Genomic DNA, 16599 nt, shown 5'->3' with positions numbered 1-16599 from the left:
ATCATCTTTTTTACATCTCTTGTTCGATGTCATATGCGATTTAAAGATAAATGGCAAAAGAATTCTAAATCTTATTTTTCGTTTACAAAAATTATCAAAGAATAAAATTCATCATATACACACAAATAGATTCATCAAATTACATTTCATATTAATGTATATAAATATATATATTAAAAATATTTCATATATATTTAAATATTGCGTTTAATAAATGAAATTAAAATTCGTTTTTTAATTTATACATATTATATCTCTTATTTTATATCTCTTAATAAAAAATATATTATATATACATTTATTTATTTTTATTTTAAGAGAGATAATAAAGATAATCAAACCGAAATCACCATTTGACACATGAATTTTATGCAGTAAGTATATTAATATAACAAAGGAAATGAAAGAAAAAATTAAAAATTAAGAAATCAATGCCATCTCTAAAGTGTCATAAAAATACTTTATTTATAAATATAAATAAATAATATTTTTATATATAAATAAAAATATTTTTATCTAAATATCTAGTCTGTAATTTCGTCACAAAAGAAAATAAAAAAATTTCTCATTTGTGGCGATGAGAATTGAAATTATATTCAATTCAATCATAAAAATTGATACAATTAACAGATTTTAAAAATAATTTTAATTTTTAATTTTTAATTTTAATTTCATAAATATATATATATTAAATAAATTCATCGATCTTTTAATTGCTATTAATAGTAAACAAATATATATACGAGAATATATATATATACTACTCTTGAGCAAAAAAATAAAATAATTTATGTAGAACAAATATAGATAAAGAAATCAAATAGGAAAATAAATATAAGATAAAAATTTACTGTCAGCATTTTGAATACCAAAAATTTTTTTTAAAGTATTCAAGAGATGGTGCTGATGATAAATTCTTATTCTATTTCATAGATCTTATTTATATCTGTTTCAATTGCGATATTTTAGAAATCTTTCATTTCAGCTGATTCCTTAATTTTTATAATTATCTTTTTTTACTTTTATTATTTATTTTTCTTTATATTCATTTTTGGTGTATAATAGATAAGATACGGGATTATTATATATACAATGAATACATTTTCATCATTTTTCTTTCAAAAATACAATATGTTTTAATATATAAAATAATAAATATAGATATTATATTTTTGATTTTACAAAATATCTTTAGAACAACAAATCTTGCAAAACAGGCCATAGTGAAATTTAAATTATTTCAAAAAGTAGATAAAAATTTCGCGTTCAGTTTTTTTTTAATTATATTTTTCTAATTTTAAATCGTAAATTCAGAATAAAAATTTGTATTGTTAGAAATTTCGATTTTATATTAGGAGAATATAAATTCTATTATCTTTATCTTTATCAGCCGTTTTGTTTAAGCAAAACTCGAAATATTACAAAAATATTAACATAATTTAAATATCATGTCTCAATATATCATCACTCAAAATTAAAATATTTTAACTATATAAAATGCAAATCATCATTGATTCAGAATTTGTTTATAATATATAATATACATAATAATAACAATAATTATTATACCTTATTTTTTAAAAATATGTTTAGAATGTGTAATGATTACATACTTTGATTAACTATTTTATCAATATTTACAAGCAGATTAATTTTTTAATTTTTAAATTTGATAAATGTAATATTCAACCATAATTTGATATTTGTATTCACAAATATTTATAAGTAATATTTTTTATGCTATTGTTAACAAAGATCGTAAAGTTCGATTTTTTAACCAATATACACCTGCTAATAAAATGGTACAACAAAATCCAACTAAGAATCGTAATTTCCAATGATATTTGGAAGCTTTTAAAACATTAATGATTCTAATAGATTGTTGTCTAGTATCATATTCACTACCAGAATTTTCAATAACAAAATTTGCCATTTCTGCTTTCTTTTCTAATGACATTTGTGCAGCAATTCTTAATTTTGCTTTAGCTTCTGTGAATCCTGTTCTTTCCATAAGTCGTTGTAATTGTAAATCTTCTTCACTAAAATTAAACATATATATAGTTTTTTTATATTAATAATTTTTTTTATATAATAATTTTTATTTATTAATTATATTTATATCTTTATATAAATGAAGGCCATTTTCTTTACCAAGTTACAACAATTATTTTATGTAAGTAATTTAACATATGTCCTGTTTCAAAAAGTAATGGCAATTCCATAAGTATAAATTGATGACCTTGTAAAAAATATTTAAATGCTTGCCAATATATTTTCTTATATATATATGGATGTGTTATAGCATTTAATTTTTTTCTTTTTTCTATATCGTTAAATATTAAATCTCCAAGTTTTGCTCTATCAAGTTCATCTGTATCTAAAAATATTTCCAAACCAAATTCTTTACGTATTTTATGCCAAGCTGGTTTTCCAGGTTCTACAACTAAATATAAAATATATAAATTTTTAAATAAATAATAAATGTATTAAAATAATCTTGTAATAAAATATCATAAATATATTAAAATAATCTTATAATAAAATATTAATCTTATAATAAAATATATTATAAATATTCTTAAATAATAAAAATTTTATTTTACTTCTAACCTTTTCGTGCAATTTGATCAGCATCAATGACAGGTATACCGAATTCTTGAAAAACAGCAGCAACACTACTTTTTCCAGTAGCTATTCCACCTGTCAAACCTACTAAAAACATTTTTCCTTAATATTTATTTTTATACTTTGATATTTATTTTTTAATAGTTAAATGAACATCGTTATTAGTATTGCATTGCAAAATTTGATCTTATTTAATATAAATTATATTACAACAATTTTCATTAAAATTGAAAGTTTTTTCTTTTGTATAATTTTAGTATTAACACATATATATATAAAATATATATATTTTATTGAAAGGCACATGAACTAATTAAAGATGCATAAAACGAACAGAACATAAAGATATATATAATTGATTATATGTTTAATTAGAATATATTGTTTCAATTTAAATTGAAACAATTAATTTATAAAAATAATTTTTCAAAATTATTAATTTGATCATTTGTATGAATTGTTATACTTTTAAATAACTTTTTTTTTTAAATAAATTATTGAAAATTTTAAGTCTATATTAAAATTCGTAATTCATAGAAACTTGAAACTAGTAACATTATCATTAACCAAACAGAATACTGAAATGAAAGTTCAGAATCCGAACATTGTTGCCGGATTTATTTTCATTATGTTTTTTTAGTATCTAAGATAGTGTGTTATTGTGTAAAATATGTCAATATTTCGACTCTAGATTTGTGAATCGTCCCTAATTTCTTTATATTTTAATCATAGTTTTATGTACATCGATTTGTTAAACAATATAAAGAGCTATAATCAAGCTATAACATTACTACGCCATTTTTAATTTTGAAAGAATATTTTGTATTATAACAAAAAAATCTGAATTAGATGATTGGATTTCATTGTATTGTTTTATTTAATTTAACTTTAAAAAATTAAATTTTAAAAATATGTAACATTACATTATAAATAATATAATATTTTAATATATTTTCTATACTATTGACATATAAAATTTTTATTTTTATTTAACGAATTAAAGAAGAAGGATTTATATTAAGAAGTTGTAAGATTATAAAGAAAAGATTAAAATGAATTGTCGGTTTAATAAACCTATTCGTACTTATGAAAGAAAAAAATTCAGAGAAATAGTAATTTCAACACCAAAAATAAATAATTTAGATGATGCTAATAATAAAAATAATGCTTTACTAAATAAAAATTTAAACGAAGAAAGTAATGATTCTATGTATGATGATCCTTTTGAAACTACATTTGATAGACTTCTTAAAAATACGAGGTAAAAAATTTTATAATTATTTTATTAAAATATTTAATAGAATATATTAATAAAATACCTTTATATAGAAAACTTCCACCATCAGCACCTAAAACATATAATGATACGATATTAGTAACTAGCACAGATAGTAAATCTGAAATAAGTAATCATAAGTCTTCATTATTTGAGATGTGCAATTTTGATACAAAATTAATTTCTAATCAGAAAGTAATGCATAAAAAGCCAAAAATGCGAATTGTAAAGAAAACAATAATAAAAAAAAAAATATCTATATCACAAAATACTGGAAAATTTAAAGTAAGTATTTATTTATTACTTATAAAATAATATTGAATTTATTATTATTTATTATCGTATGTATCATTATTATATAAACTAAAAATATTGAAATAATTTAATAGGTATGTAAAGATGAATCTCAAAAAAAATATGAATTGCGTAAAACAAGAAATAATAAAAAAATGTTATCTAAATGTTTAAATGATGATTGTTTAAGTTTTAATTTTAATGAAAGTAAAATTCCTGAAAGTAAAAAATGCAATCAAAGTAAAAGAAAAACTTCTAATAAAAAATATTTTGTAAAAAAGAAGAGAAAGGATGATAGTAATATGTCAAGAATAAAATCTTCTATTAATATAGAAATAAAACCATGTTTTGTTAATTTGGATAGATCTATTGTAACACAATGGAATAATAAATTAAAAAATAAGAATGTAATAGAGAATAATTTAGTGAAGAAAAATAATAAATTATTAGATCAATATTCGATTATTAATACTAATATTAATAATTTTAAATCTAATAGTGAAAATGTGACATGTTGCTCTAAAAAAGAACAATTAAAAGTAGATTCATATATAAAATCATTCAATATTGAGAAAAAATATAAAGGTATATTCAGTAGTACACCTAATGGTAAACCTATTAGGCCATCTGTTCATTTGATTCCTTTATCACCAATTTCTATTGAACATTTAAAAAAAAATGAAGATTCTATAATGCTTGCAAATAATACTTTAATTAATGAAAATAATGAAGTTTCATTAGAGTCCAAATCAATAACTAATGATATATACAAAAATATAAAAGAAAAATGTATATTTGAAGATAAATCTAAATTATTATCTAATTTCAGTGAATGCAATTTAAATCAATTAGAAAATGTAGATAAAAAAAATATTAATTTATTGACTATATTTAACTATACTACTAATGAACATTCTAAGCAAAAAAGAGAATCCTTAATAAAAATAGATTCAGAACAAAATATTTCAAAAAATCAAACTAAACAAGACGAGTTAAATAAATTAACACAAGAATATAAAATTTCAAATATAAAAATGGATAAATATTACTTAAAATTTTCTATTGATGAAAATAACTCATGTTCTTTATTTGATAGTAATGAAAGTATTCAAAATATATTACATAATTTTCCTGAAGAAAATAATGTAATAAAAAGATCTAATAATTTAGTAATAAATGAGAAAAATATAAAAGTAAATAATGAAATACATTCTAATTTTGTAAAATTAAATGAAAAATCAGTTTTAAATATTGATAAAGAAATAATTTTCAATGATAAAATATGGGAAGAATTACCTACAACTTCAATCCCAATAACTTTAGATTCATCATCTGATGATGTAGAATTTAAATTAAAAACTAACGAAATTGAAAATAAAAATAATAGTATACTAATTGAACAAACTTTATCAAATGAAAACAATATATCAAATAAAAAATATTCTTCTATAGATGGAAACAATACATCATCATGTCATGTAGTTTTGAAACAATTGCAAGATCCCTTTAGAATTACAAGAAGAAAAAAATATTCTAAATGGGATCTTGAATTAATTGCTATAACAGAAGATTGTAATAATAGTACTAAAGTGAAAGAAAAATCTATGAATTCAAGAAAAGAAATTAAGAATAGACAAATATCACAAAAAAGATCATCAACTTTAGAAAATATAATAGAGGAATCTAATAATAATAAATGTATAGAAATAAAAAAACCTATATATTTAAAACCAGGCAAATCTTGGGCAAGATCTTTATCAATTTTAAATAATATACAAACTGAATTTAATTTGGAAAAATTATCTATTGGAAAAGGTAAAAGATGGAGAGATAGTGTTCAGGATATTTTGAATATGCAAACACAAGGTAATTATAAATTTTAATATAATTAAAAATGCTTAATTTATTTTATTTAATTAAAAATTATACTTTATATTAAATTTATTTTCATATATAAAGATTAATACACAATGTATATATATAATCACATAAACATTTGAATATCGTTTTTATATTTTACAAAACAAAATATTTTATTAACCTGAAACATTAATATTTTATGCTTTTTTATGATATAGTATACATGGTTTATTTCATATTTTACATTTCTTACATATATATTTTATTTTTTAAGAATGTTATTTTAAAATAAATTTTTATTCCAAATATGCATTTTTATTAAAAAAAAAATAAAATATATATTACTTTGTAAATATGTTGTAAATGGGTAGGTCTTTAAAGTGAACAAATATTTATTTAGATTATAATATTGTAATTAATTGGATTTTTTACACATAGGAATTATACAAAGTTGTATAAAAAAAAATGATAGTGATAAAGAATTACAAATAACTAATGAAGTAATTAATAAATCTGAACATGAATTGGTTAATAAAAAAAGTAGGACTTGTGATTCTACCAATTTTGGACGTGTTTCAAGAAGGATATCAGTTCGTGTTATTCCAATTCATAAAACAGTAAAATCTATTGAAGATGCACCATTTCTTGAAGTTTATGGCATTGTTCCTGTTAAAAGTCAGAGATTTACATTATTAAATAATAGTAAGTAATATCAAATAATAATTTTATTTTATATTGTATATTATTTATATATATTTATGTATAGATCCTCGAAAATCTTCTACATGCAACTTTCAACATGATGACATTGATGGTCAAATTATTAAAGAACATGTAGTTTTAACAGCTAGAGAAGTTATTTTACAAAGATGTTCACAAAAGGATTATATATCATTTTCAACATACTTTTCAGATTTGTAAGTATGTATATATATGGTGTATGTGTGGTGGTGGTGTGTGTGTGTGTGTGTGTGTGTGTGTGTGTGTGTGTGTGTGAGTGCGTGCGTGCGCGCGCGCGCGCGCGTACATATAATGAAAGTGTTAAATTAATATACGTACAATCATATAATAATTTATTTATATATTTAGATACTTAGAATACTGTCGAAAAATTGGAGAAGGTGTATATGGAGAAGTTTTTCTTTATGAACAAGAAAATAAAAAATCTGTTATAAAAATTATTCCTATAGAAGGTAATGATTATGTTAATGGAGAACCACAAAAAAAATTTCATGAAATATTATCAGAAATTGTAATTGCAATGTAATTATAACTTTGTTATTTATGATAAATGTTAACAAATATTAATTATAACATTAATATATTGATAAATTTTAGGGAATTACATAATTTGAGATTCAATGCAAGATACAATACTGATGGATTTGTAGAAGTAAAAAATATTAAATGTATAAAAGGGAAATATCCAGAAAGACTTATAGAATTGTGGAATATCTATGACGAAGAAAAACATTCGGATAATGATTGTCCATCAATGTTTAATGATGATCAGTTATACATTGTTCTTGAACTTGGACATGGTGGTCAAGATCTAGAAGCATTTGTATTTAATACTGCAGAGGAAGCGCATATTTTATTTCTACAGGTTATTTCTTAATATTATATTATAAAAGTTTTATATTAATATTAATCTATATTATTAATATTAATATTTTTTAAAATATAATTATTTCCGTTTTAATAAGTAACAATTTTTAATAGGCTGCATTAGCATTAGCTGTTGCAGAAAAAGCTGTTGAATTTGAACATAGAGACTTGCATTGGGGAAATATATTAATATCTCCGACAAATGAAACTTATGTACATTTTAAAATTGGACAAAAAAACATCGAATTGATTAGTAAAGGTGTAAAGGTAAACAAAAATATTTCTTTTTTATTCCATTTTTTTCTAATTATATAAATAAAGATATTAAATTTCTGTGTTTAGGTGTCTATTATAGATTTCACTTTATCAAGAATAAAATATCAAGGATGTAGTGTATTTAATGATCTTGCATCAGATCCTACACTTTTTTCAGCTCAGGGTGAATATCAATTTGAAATATATCGATTGATGAGAGATAAAGTTAAGTAAGTATTTAAATATAATTTTCATGTTTTTCATATTGAAATAATATAATTATTATATAATTATTTAAAAATTATTTCAGGAATAATTGGCAAACATTTGAACCTTATACAAATATTTTATGGTTGCATTATACTTTAGATAAAATGATTACAGCAGTTAGGTATAGAAAAAGAAATTTAAAAACTCATAAAAATGGCATAACAAAGTTGAAAGAATTGAAAAATGAAATTTTGACATATAATAGTGCCTTTGAGTTTGTAACAAACTGTGATAAAATTGTTAATTTATTACGCATTAATCCAAAATCTGGGTAACACATGTATAAAAAAGAAAAATACACAGTTGTATATAAACAGTAAATAACAATACAATTTTTTAATATTTATGCTACAAATTCAAAATAGCTTGTTATATTAAGTATAATGATAAAACTAAAATAAATATTTCATAATATTAAGATGAAAAAAATTACAGAAATTAAAAAGAAATATGTAAATTTATATATATATATATATAAGATCATATATATATATGATGATATTTTAAATATATTTTTTTTATTTTTACAGGTTTGTTAAGTTTTCTTCAAATTTTTAACAAGTTTTAAGATCTTCTTTAGATATAATTTAATTTAATTTAAAAAATACATTTGTTACAAAAAGATTCTATGTTTTTAAAATCATTTGTTGTAAATAAACCCAATCTTACTATAAATGACAAATACGTTATAATTAATTTTGTATTTTTTATTAAAATTTATTACAAGCATTCTCATTTGATATTAAATCTTTTAAAACTATAATAATATAATTTATATGAGAACAAAATTACAGTATCAAAATTGTTATAACATTAAGATTCAGAATAAATATCTTATAAAAATATATTGTATTTTTGACAAATTTTATTTCAAAAAATTTTATTGTCAAAAGAAAACATTTTTTAAAATATAACAAAATTTATCTTGAAAATTTTAATAATATTAATCTGTTGTTTTAATATATTCATGTATATTGCTCAATTTATGGTAAGCACTACATTGATTAATAAAACTCCATCTTTGTTTATCAAACTATAAAAATAAAAATATATATTAGAATAAAATAAATATAATTATAAAATTATAAATTATAAAATGATTATATAATAATCATTATTATTAATAATCATTATTAATAATTATAAAATAAAAATTTATAAAATTAAATGTACAGTGCTATCTTTTTCCATTTGTTTTTCTTTCTCATATTTATTTTCTAATTCTAGAGATTTTTCTTCACCATTAAAGTATCTGTAATAATATAATTTAATAATATTTTATGCAAATTTAATATTTTTTTTAATAAGTTACCCAAAATTGTGTTCTAAATTGAATTTATAATCTTGTGTTTGTAAAGTTGGATACTTTTGAGTATCATTGAAAGATTTAAATTGCCATTGATTTTGAAAATGTGAAGTTTTCTCCTTTACAATTGATGACATCATTTTATTATACATTGATTCTTTAAAATTAAATAATTATGTTAGTATCTTGTATAAATTTAAGATAGAATTATATTATTTTTAATACCTTCTTCATTCATTGGTAAAATTTGAAATTTCTTTTCTGGTTCATTTAATTTTGTATAAAATTGCTCTTGAACACCGTTATCAGATAAACATTGATTTACATTTTCCATGTGTATTATATTAGTACTATTGTTAATAATTATATTTATTCGTTCATGCAATTCCATTAATTCTTTCATATTCAATGACTAAAAATGTTTAATTATTAATTAAATGTTATTATTATATAAAAATGCGATTACATACTAATAACCAATTTTCTGAATCAAACACTTTTTCATTTTTTATATCATCATCAAATTGTTTTTGTAAAATTTCAATATTTGCTTTATGTCTTTCACAAAGTGCATTTAAACTACTATCATAATTTTTCTTCATTAATATTAATTTATCTTGATATTCTTCCATCTGAGACTGCAAAAATTATAAAAATATTATAGAATATATATAATATGTAAAATATATAATTAATAGTTAAATATAATTTAGTAATTAAAATAATATATTTTATTGTTATATTAATATTAAATAAAAATTACTTTAAGAATAGTACGAAGATCATCATTTTCTTGCACTAAATGTTTTATGACTTCTTTAGGATGTTTTATTTCAAAATCTTTATTCTCTATTTTATTTTGATTTACATTATGTTCATTTGTAATATTTTTTTCTTTATATTTTGTATTTATATTATTATCTTGTAAAGAATCAAATCGTTCAAATGTTATATAATTATTTTTTAACAATTCGTCTTTTGTATTTACATTATTCAATAATTGTATATCAATTTCTTCTATTTCATTTTCTTTTATTTCTCGTTTTTGATCATTATATTTTTGTTTAAAATCTTCATTTGTATTATCTATAGTTAATTCTATTTCTCGATCTTGATGAATCTAAAAATAAAATAAATATATAATTAATTAATAATAAATAAAAGACACATAAGAATATATTTTACTATGTATTTATCTTGCAAATTTTTAATATTTGATGATTCTTCTAAGTTAGGTAGCTTTTTAAGATTTAATAATCTTTCATAAATTTTATTAGAAAGAACATATAATTTATTTTTTAAATTTTCTTCTATCATTTCATTGCGTAGTCTAGTCGATAATTCAGAAATTTCATTTTTCCAATATTCTACATCTTTTTTCAAAATTTCATTTTCACGTAGAAATGCATCTAAACTAATATCAAGTTTTTTATTATTATTTTGATCATTTATAAGTTGATTTCTTAAGTTATTGAGTTCAATTTTTAATTTCTTTTCATTTTTATCCAATTTCGTTAGATTTTCTTGCATTGTATATATAATATTAATTTTATCATTTTGTTCAGTTAAGGATATAATTGTTAAATTCATTTCCATAAGTTTATGTTCCATATCTTTTACTTTTTCATTTAATAACTTATTTTCATTTTCCAACTTCAAAATTTCACAATGTTTTCCTTCCATTGCATTTTCATATTCAGCAACTTTTTGTGATAAAATATTATCAATTTTATCAATATTACTTTTTAAACTAATTATAGTTTTATCCTTTGTAGAAATAATCATATTAGTTTGAATATTATTTTTTTTTAATTCATTATTTTCAAATTGTGAATCAATCAATCTACAAATATGTTAAGAATTAAAATTAAGAATTAAATAAAATTAAAAATTATAAATAAAAATTTAACTAATGAAAAAAATAATTAAATATTTTTATAAAACAAAATAAGTATTACCTTTTTTCTATTTCTTTAATTTTATTTTCCAAAACAGTATTTAAATTTTTAGTTTCAAGGAATTCATGAACTTTCTGTGATAAATTTTTAATTTGTTTGTTTTTCATTACTAATTGTTTCTTGCTTTGTTGACATTCTTTTGATAATCTATTTTTTATATTTTCTAGATTTTTGTTCTCTTTTTTTAATGTATTACAATCTTTATCATATATGGACAACTCATTTTTAAATACTTCAAGTTGCCCTTCTAATTTCAATATAAGATCATCTTTTTTATTAAGATCTATGGTCATTTTTGATAATTGCTCTTTAATATTATTTTCAAACTTTTCTTCTTTTAAACAATCACCTTCTCCTCTTTGTTGTTGAGCCATTTCCTTTTTTAATTGAGCTATTTCTACATCTTTCCTTTTTAATTCTTTTTGTTGTTCTCCTATTCTTTCAATTATTTGTATATGTTGATCTCCAGCACCTTAATAAATTACTTTTTGACATTAATTATTATAAATATATTTGATATTTATTTATAATTAAATTTATCATTTTTAAATGTTTCTATGTAAATAAATAAAAATATGATATATTTAATATATATATATTTTACTTATTTATATTACATATTTATATTTATTATATATTATATAATTAATGCAATTAATATATATATATTTTTACTTATTTATATTATATATTTATATATTTTATTTATTTATATTTATATAAATTATAATGCAATATAATTATAATTAATATAATTACCTTGAAGAATTGTACTTATTTTATTAATACACGATTTCAAATATGTTTCAATTGCTCGATTAATTTTTTCATCACATAAATGTTTTTTTTCCGTATATAAAATTTCATTTAATAACTGATATAAAATTTCTTCAATAAATTCATTTATCTTATTTTGTATCTGTAATAAATCACTAGGAAGCTCTTTAATGTAAGAATTATATTTTATTTGTTCTTCTTTATGTTGATTATACAAATCAGAAATTACTTGCTTCTTTGAGATTATATCTAAAAAAAATTGATATATTAATGTATATTAATAATTAATTATTATTAATGTATATTAATAATAATTTTATAAAAAATACAAACCAGCAACTTAAATTACCTTGAGATATATTAATAGCTGATTGTGTATCTTTAAGTATTTCATAAAAATAGTAAGTTTGTTTAATCATTACAGGGCGTTCAATTTCTACATATATTTGTAATTTTTGTGTAAGAGATCGCAATTTTATAATAAAATGCGTAAAATATTTAATGATTTCTTTTTCTATCTTATCTATATTATCATTTCTACTCAATTTAATCATATAATTATGATATTCCTATTAAAAGATATATTATTTTTTTCATGAAAAATATTAAACAAATGAAAAATATTACCTTTTGGAATTCATGAAAATCGAAATTATTTATTGTTTCATTTAATAAATTTGTATTATTAAATGAATTATTAGGTGAAATAGTGTCTAATTCTAATTCACTTGAATTATTTTCATTTTGCCTTACATCAAATAAAACTATGTTGTCCTTAACTAAAATATATGAGTTTGATAATACTGATTTTCAACACAATATATAATTTATATATATATTTTAAAAAACATTACTTATATTTTTTGAATCCTCTTTAGATTCATCAAAAAATTCTTCACAAATTATATTTTTTAAATTTTGATTAGAATAATTTTGCTGTTTATTATTTCTTATATAGTGTTCTAAATCTCCTATTTGTTGTAAATAATTCTCTCTTTCTATTTTGTAACTTTGAAATCTTGTCATAATAATGTTTATATTGTATAATATATTATTTGCTTCTTCACCGATATCCAAGTTACATTTTGTACAACTACAAACTTCTTCACAAACATCATTAAGCTCTTCTAAATTGTTTAAAATGTATTTTATATTATTGAAAAAATCACTAATATCTTGCTTCATAGAAACTAATTGCTCTTGATATTGAGAAATCTTAATATCCTTATTTTGAATTTCAGTTTTTAAAATCTCCAATGTATTGTTTGTTTCCATCTAATAATTAGAATTAAAAAACACAAAAACATAAAATATAATAATTATAAATTAATAAAATTTAATACATATAATAAAAAAAATATACTTGTTCATTATATTTAATAGATAGTTCTTTAATCACTTTTAACAATTGATTTAATTTTTCTTCTTGATCTGTTAATAGACAATGCTGCTCATAATTTTGTTTCTTAAGTTCGTCTCTTTCTTTTAATACATTTTTTAATTGTTCTAAAGATTCATTATAATTTTTTGCTAATTCTTCCATGTCTTGTACTTTTTTCTATGATATAGAAAGAATAAATAATATTTTTTTTTAAATTTTAATTTTAAATATAAATAATAACTAACTAAAAGTGACTCTTTTTCTAATCGTAATGTTATTGTTTCTTTAATACATAATTGAAGCTTTTCAATTTCCTGAGAATATAAATAACAACTTTCACATTTCTCATTTAAATCTTGTTTGAGTTGTTCCATTAAGCATTTATAACCATGGAGCTAGAAAAAAAAAGGTAATATTTATAAAATAAAATAATAATATTAATAAAAATTATATTACTTTTTGCTTCAAATCTTCTATTTCATAATTACGCTCATGATCTAATTTGAACAATTTTTCATGTAATATCTGTATAATAATTATTAAATATTAATTGACTTAAATATTTTTATACAACATACTTTAAAATTAATATGTAAGATTATATTTTGTAACTTGCTTTAAGATTCTCTTGTTGAGTGTGTATAAAACTTTCCTTTTCTTTTAATAAAATCTCCAAATGTTTATTCATATCACGTAATTCTTCTAATTCAGCATCTCTTACCTGAAGAAAATAAAAATATAAATTATTATATAATTATAGACTTACATTATAATTATAAACTTATATATCATACACAGAGTTCATTTTTTAAGACAATGATTTCAGAATCTTTTTGAATGATAATTCCTTTGTGAATACTATTATGCCGATCAAAATCAGATTCTGTCCCTATTTCAGTATCAGATTCTGTTGGACTTTCAATATCTTGTGAGCTATCACTACAAGATGCATCACATTCAAAACTTTGTTCCTCATGATTATTTGTTTGTGTACTACTTTTGTCTAGATCTACTACACTGTTATCCTCGTCACTAGATTTAGATGTGAATGATGTTTGTGACATTGTCTAAATAATATAATATTTATATAAATATATTACTAAAATAATAAAGAGTACAATTAAATTGGCAATTAGATCCATACAGATACTGTTATAGTTTTATTTAAATATTTATCAACTTGATCACTGATTTGTACTTCTACATCACGTGTTTCTTTTTCTACCTATAAATAGATATTAAATTTATTAAAATGATATTAATAATAATATGAAAAATTTGATTGATATATTATAACTACTTGTAAAGCTACATCAACATATTCTATCCAGGATGATGTCTTTTCACTGTATTCTGCAACATTCAACATATTTTAAATTAAAATGAAGAAAATTAAAAATTTTATAAATACTTTTATTTATATTGTTTTACCTGAAATAGGAAATGATTTCAAAATAGATCTACATGATGATATTAAATTATAATTTTTCAAAGATGAATCAAATGCTGTTAAAGAATATAATTGATTATGATTTGTTATAGTTGATGCATTTTGTTTATTTTGTAAATTTCTCTCACAAGGTATATGAATTGATAAATATGAATTTGAATGAATCACAGGACCTGATTTACTCATATTAAAAAATGCATCCTTTAATAATCCTGTTGTATAATTGTTTTTTTGTGACGAAGTTTTTACTTTTGAAATATAATCCTAAAAAATAAAGTAATAAGAGATTATTGCATAATTTTGTATTATATATAGTATATTTGTATTATATAATAGTATAATATAAAATATGTTTACTAAATTTCTTAATTCTTCTTCTTGTTCAGGAGTAAGTCTAAGACTCTTATATTTGTTAAGTTCTCTTTTAACTGCTTGAAGTTTATTTTGAGTTTCTGAATTGAGTTGAATAATATTATCAATGACTACATTAAATGGTATTATTTTTCCTATCTACAAAAAAAGATAGCTGGAAATTTTTATTTTAAATTTTATTATTTACTTAAGTACATACTGATGAATCATGTTCATTGAGTTCACGAAAATAACGTGAATTTTCTAAAGAATTCGGACTCCAAGCTCTAATATCCGAACAAGAATCATGTAATTTTAATCGACCTTCTAAACGTTTTTTCGGTAAAACATAATCACCATATATCAAAGGTGTTCCAGAGTTATGTTTACTAGTTAAAAAAATTCGAGGTCCATGTTCTACGTAAGACATATTTACTTTCTTTTTCTTTATTCAATATCAGTTTATATATTAATTACTACTGTTAACATAATTGATGAAATCTATATAAAATTCTTCTTTTAAAAATACAATTTATAAAATAAATTGCATTATATATTTGATTGTTTTTATTTACATACTATAGTAACTATTAAAAAACAAAACCTAAAATAATATAAATGGTGATCAATATAAAATTCATGCATAAAATTCATAATAAATATTTTATTTTATAAATAATCATTAGAAAGAATTGTATTACATTTATCATAATTTTTCATTTCTACTAAAATAATATAATCTATAAAATCTATAATATATAATATGAATATAATATGAATGTGGTATGAATTTTGTAGTAAATTACTTAAAATATAGAGAATAATGAAATGAAGATAACAAGTAATTTATACTGATATGTATATTTAAGTATAAAATATTATATATAGATTGTCAGAACATATATATATATATATATATATATATATATATATACACAATACAATAAACACATACATGTATATCATTACATTATTTACTGCATAATTGACAAAATATTACTTGTATATATTTGTTTTCTCTTACAAAAAAGTTCTTGTTTTCATAAATGAAATTTCTACAAAATACATTTCACATATTTTTTTGTTATTTATGTTTGTAGTAATATAAAATCAAACCATTTAATAAAAAATTAAATCAAGTAAAATTTTACATGAAAAAAATATTGCAAAAATAAACTTCTTTAATTT

General features: G+C 19.5%; 4 protein-coding genes across 4 annotated transcripts; 1 reads left to right on the top strand and 3 right to left on the bottom strand.

Moving 5' to 3' along the window:
• Positions 1-1107: 1107 nt before the first annotated feature.
• On the bottom strand, positions 1108-2937 carry LOC122718830 (dephospho-CoA kinase). The gene is made up of 3 exons (XM_043944185.1): positions 2611-2937; positions 2152-2443; positions 1108-2039 (listed from the first exon to the last, which is right to left on the bottom strand). The coding sequence occupies exons 1-3, from the start codon at positions 2720-2722 to the stop codon at positions 1736-1738; spliced, it is 708 nt and encodes a 235-aa protein (XP_043800120.1). The 5' UTR covers positions 2723-2937; the 3' UTR covers positions 1108-1735.
• A 635-nt stretch (positions 2938-3572) lies between these two features.
• LOC122718729 (uncharacterized protein MAL8P1.12) lies at positions 3573-8608 on the top strand. Its single transcript, XM_043944022.1, has 10 exons — positions 3573-3886; positions 3955-4186; positions 4291-6061; positions 6494-6757; positions 6822-6972; positions 7145-7318; positions 7394-7661; positions 7778-7930; positions 8006-8148; positions 8229-8608. Exons 1-10 carry the CDS (start codon positions 3678-3680, stop codon positions 8461-8463), a joined length of 3600 nt encoding a protein of 1199 aa, XP_043799957.1. The 5' UTR covers positions 3573-3677; the 3' UTR covers positions 8464-8608.
• A 1937-nt stretch (positions 8609-10545) lies between these two features.
• LOC122718852 (autophagy-related protein 23-like) lies at positions 10546-12237 on the bottom strand. Its single transcript, XM_043944228.1, has 3 exons — positions 12212-12237; positions 11453-11924; positions 10546-11337 (listed from the first exon to the last, which is right to left on the bottom strand). Exons 2-3 carry the CDS (start codon positions 11824-11826, stop codon positions 10638-10640), a joined length of 1074 nt encoding a protein of 357 aa, XP_043800163.1. The 5' UTR covers positions 11827-11924; positions 12212-12237; the 3' UTR covers positions 10546-10637.
• A 756-nt stretch (positions 12238-12993) lies between these two features.
• On the bottom strand, positions 12994-15916 carry LOC122718869 (putative leucine-rich repeat-containing protein DDB_G0290503). The gene is made up of 12 exons (XM_043944245.1): positions 15632-15916; positions 15418-15570; positions 15042-15324; positions 14911-14963; positions 14755-14835; positions 14405-14677; positions 14227-14331; positions 14067-14135; positions 13856-14005; positions 13593-13787; positions 13079-13504; positions 12994-13008 (listed from the first exon to the last, which is right to left on the bottom strand). Exons 1-12 carry the CDS (start codon positions 15839-15841, stop codon positions 12994-12996), a joined length of 2013 nt encoding a protein of 670 aa, XP_043800180.1. The 5' UTR covers positions 15842-15916.
• Between the last annotated feature and the right edge of the window lie 683 nt (positions 15917-16599).

This window comes from Apis laboriosa, unplaced genomic scaffold (genome assembly GCF_014066325.1).
Source record: "Apis laboriosa isolate Shangri-la unplaced genomic scaffold, ASM1406632v1 scaffold68_cov148, whole genome shotgun sequence".
Taxonomy (NCBI): domain Eukaryota; kingdom Metazoa; phylum Arthropoda; class Insecta; order Hymenoptera; family Apidae; genus Apis; species Apis laboriosa.
Note: the sequence above shows the minus strand (reverse complement) of the source record. Positions and strands in the feature narration are given on the sequence as shown.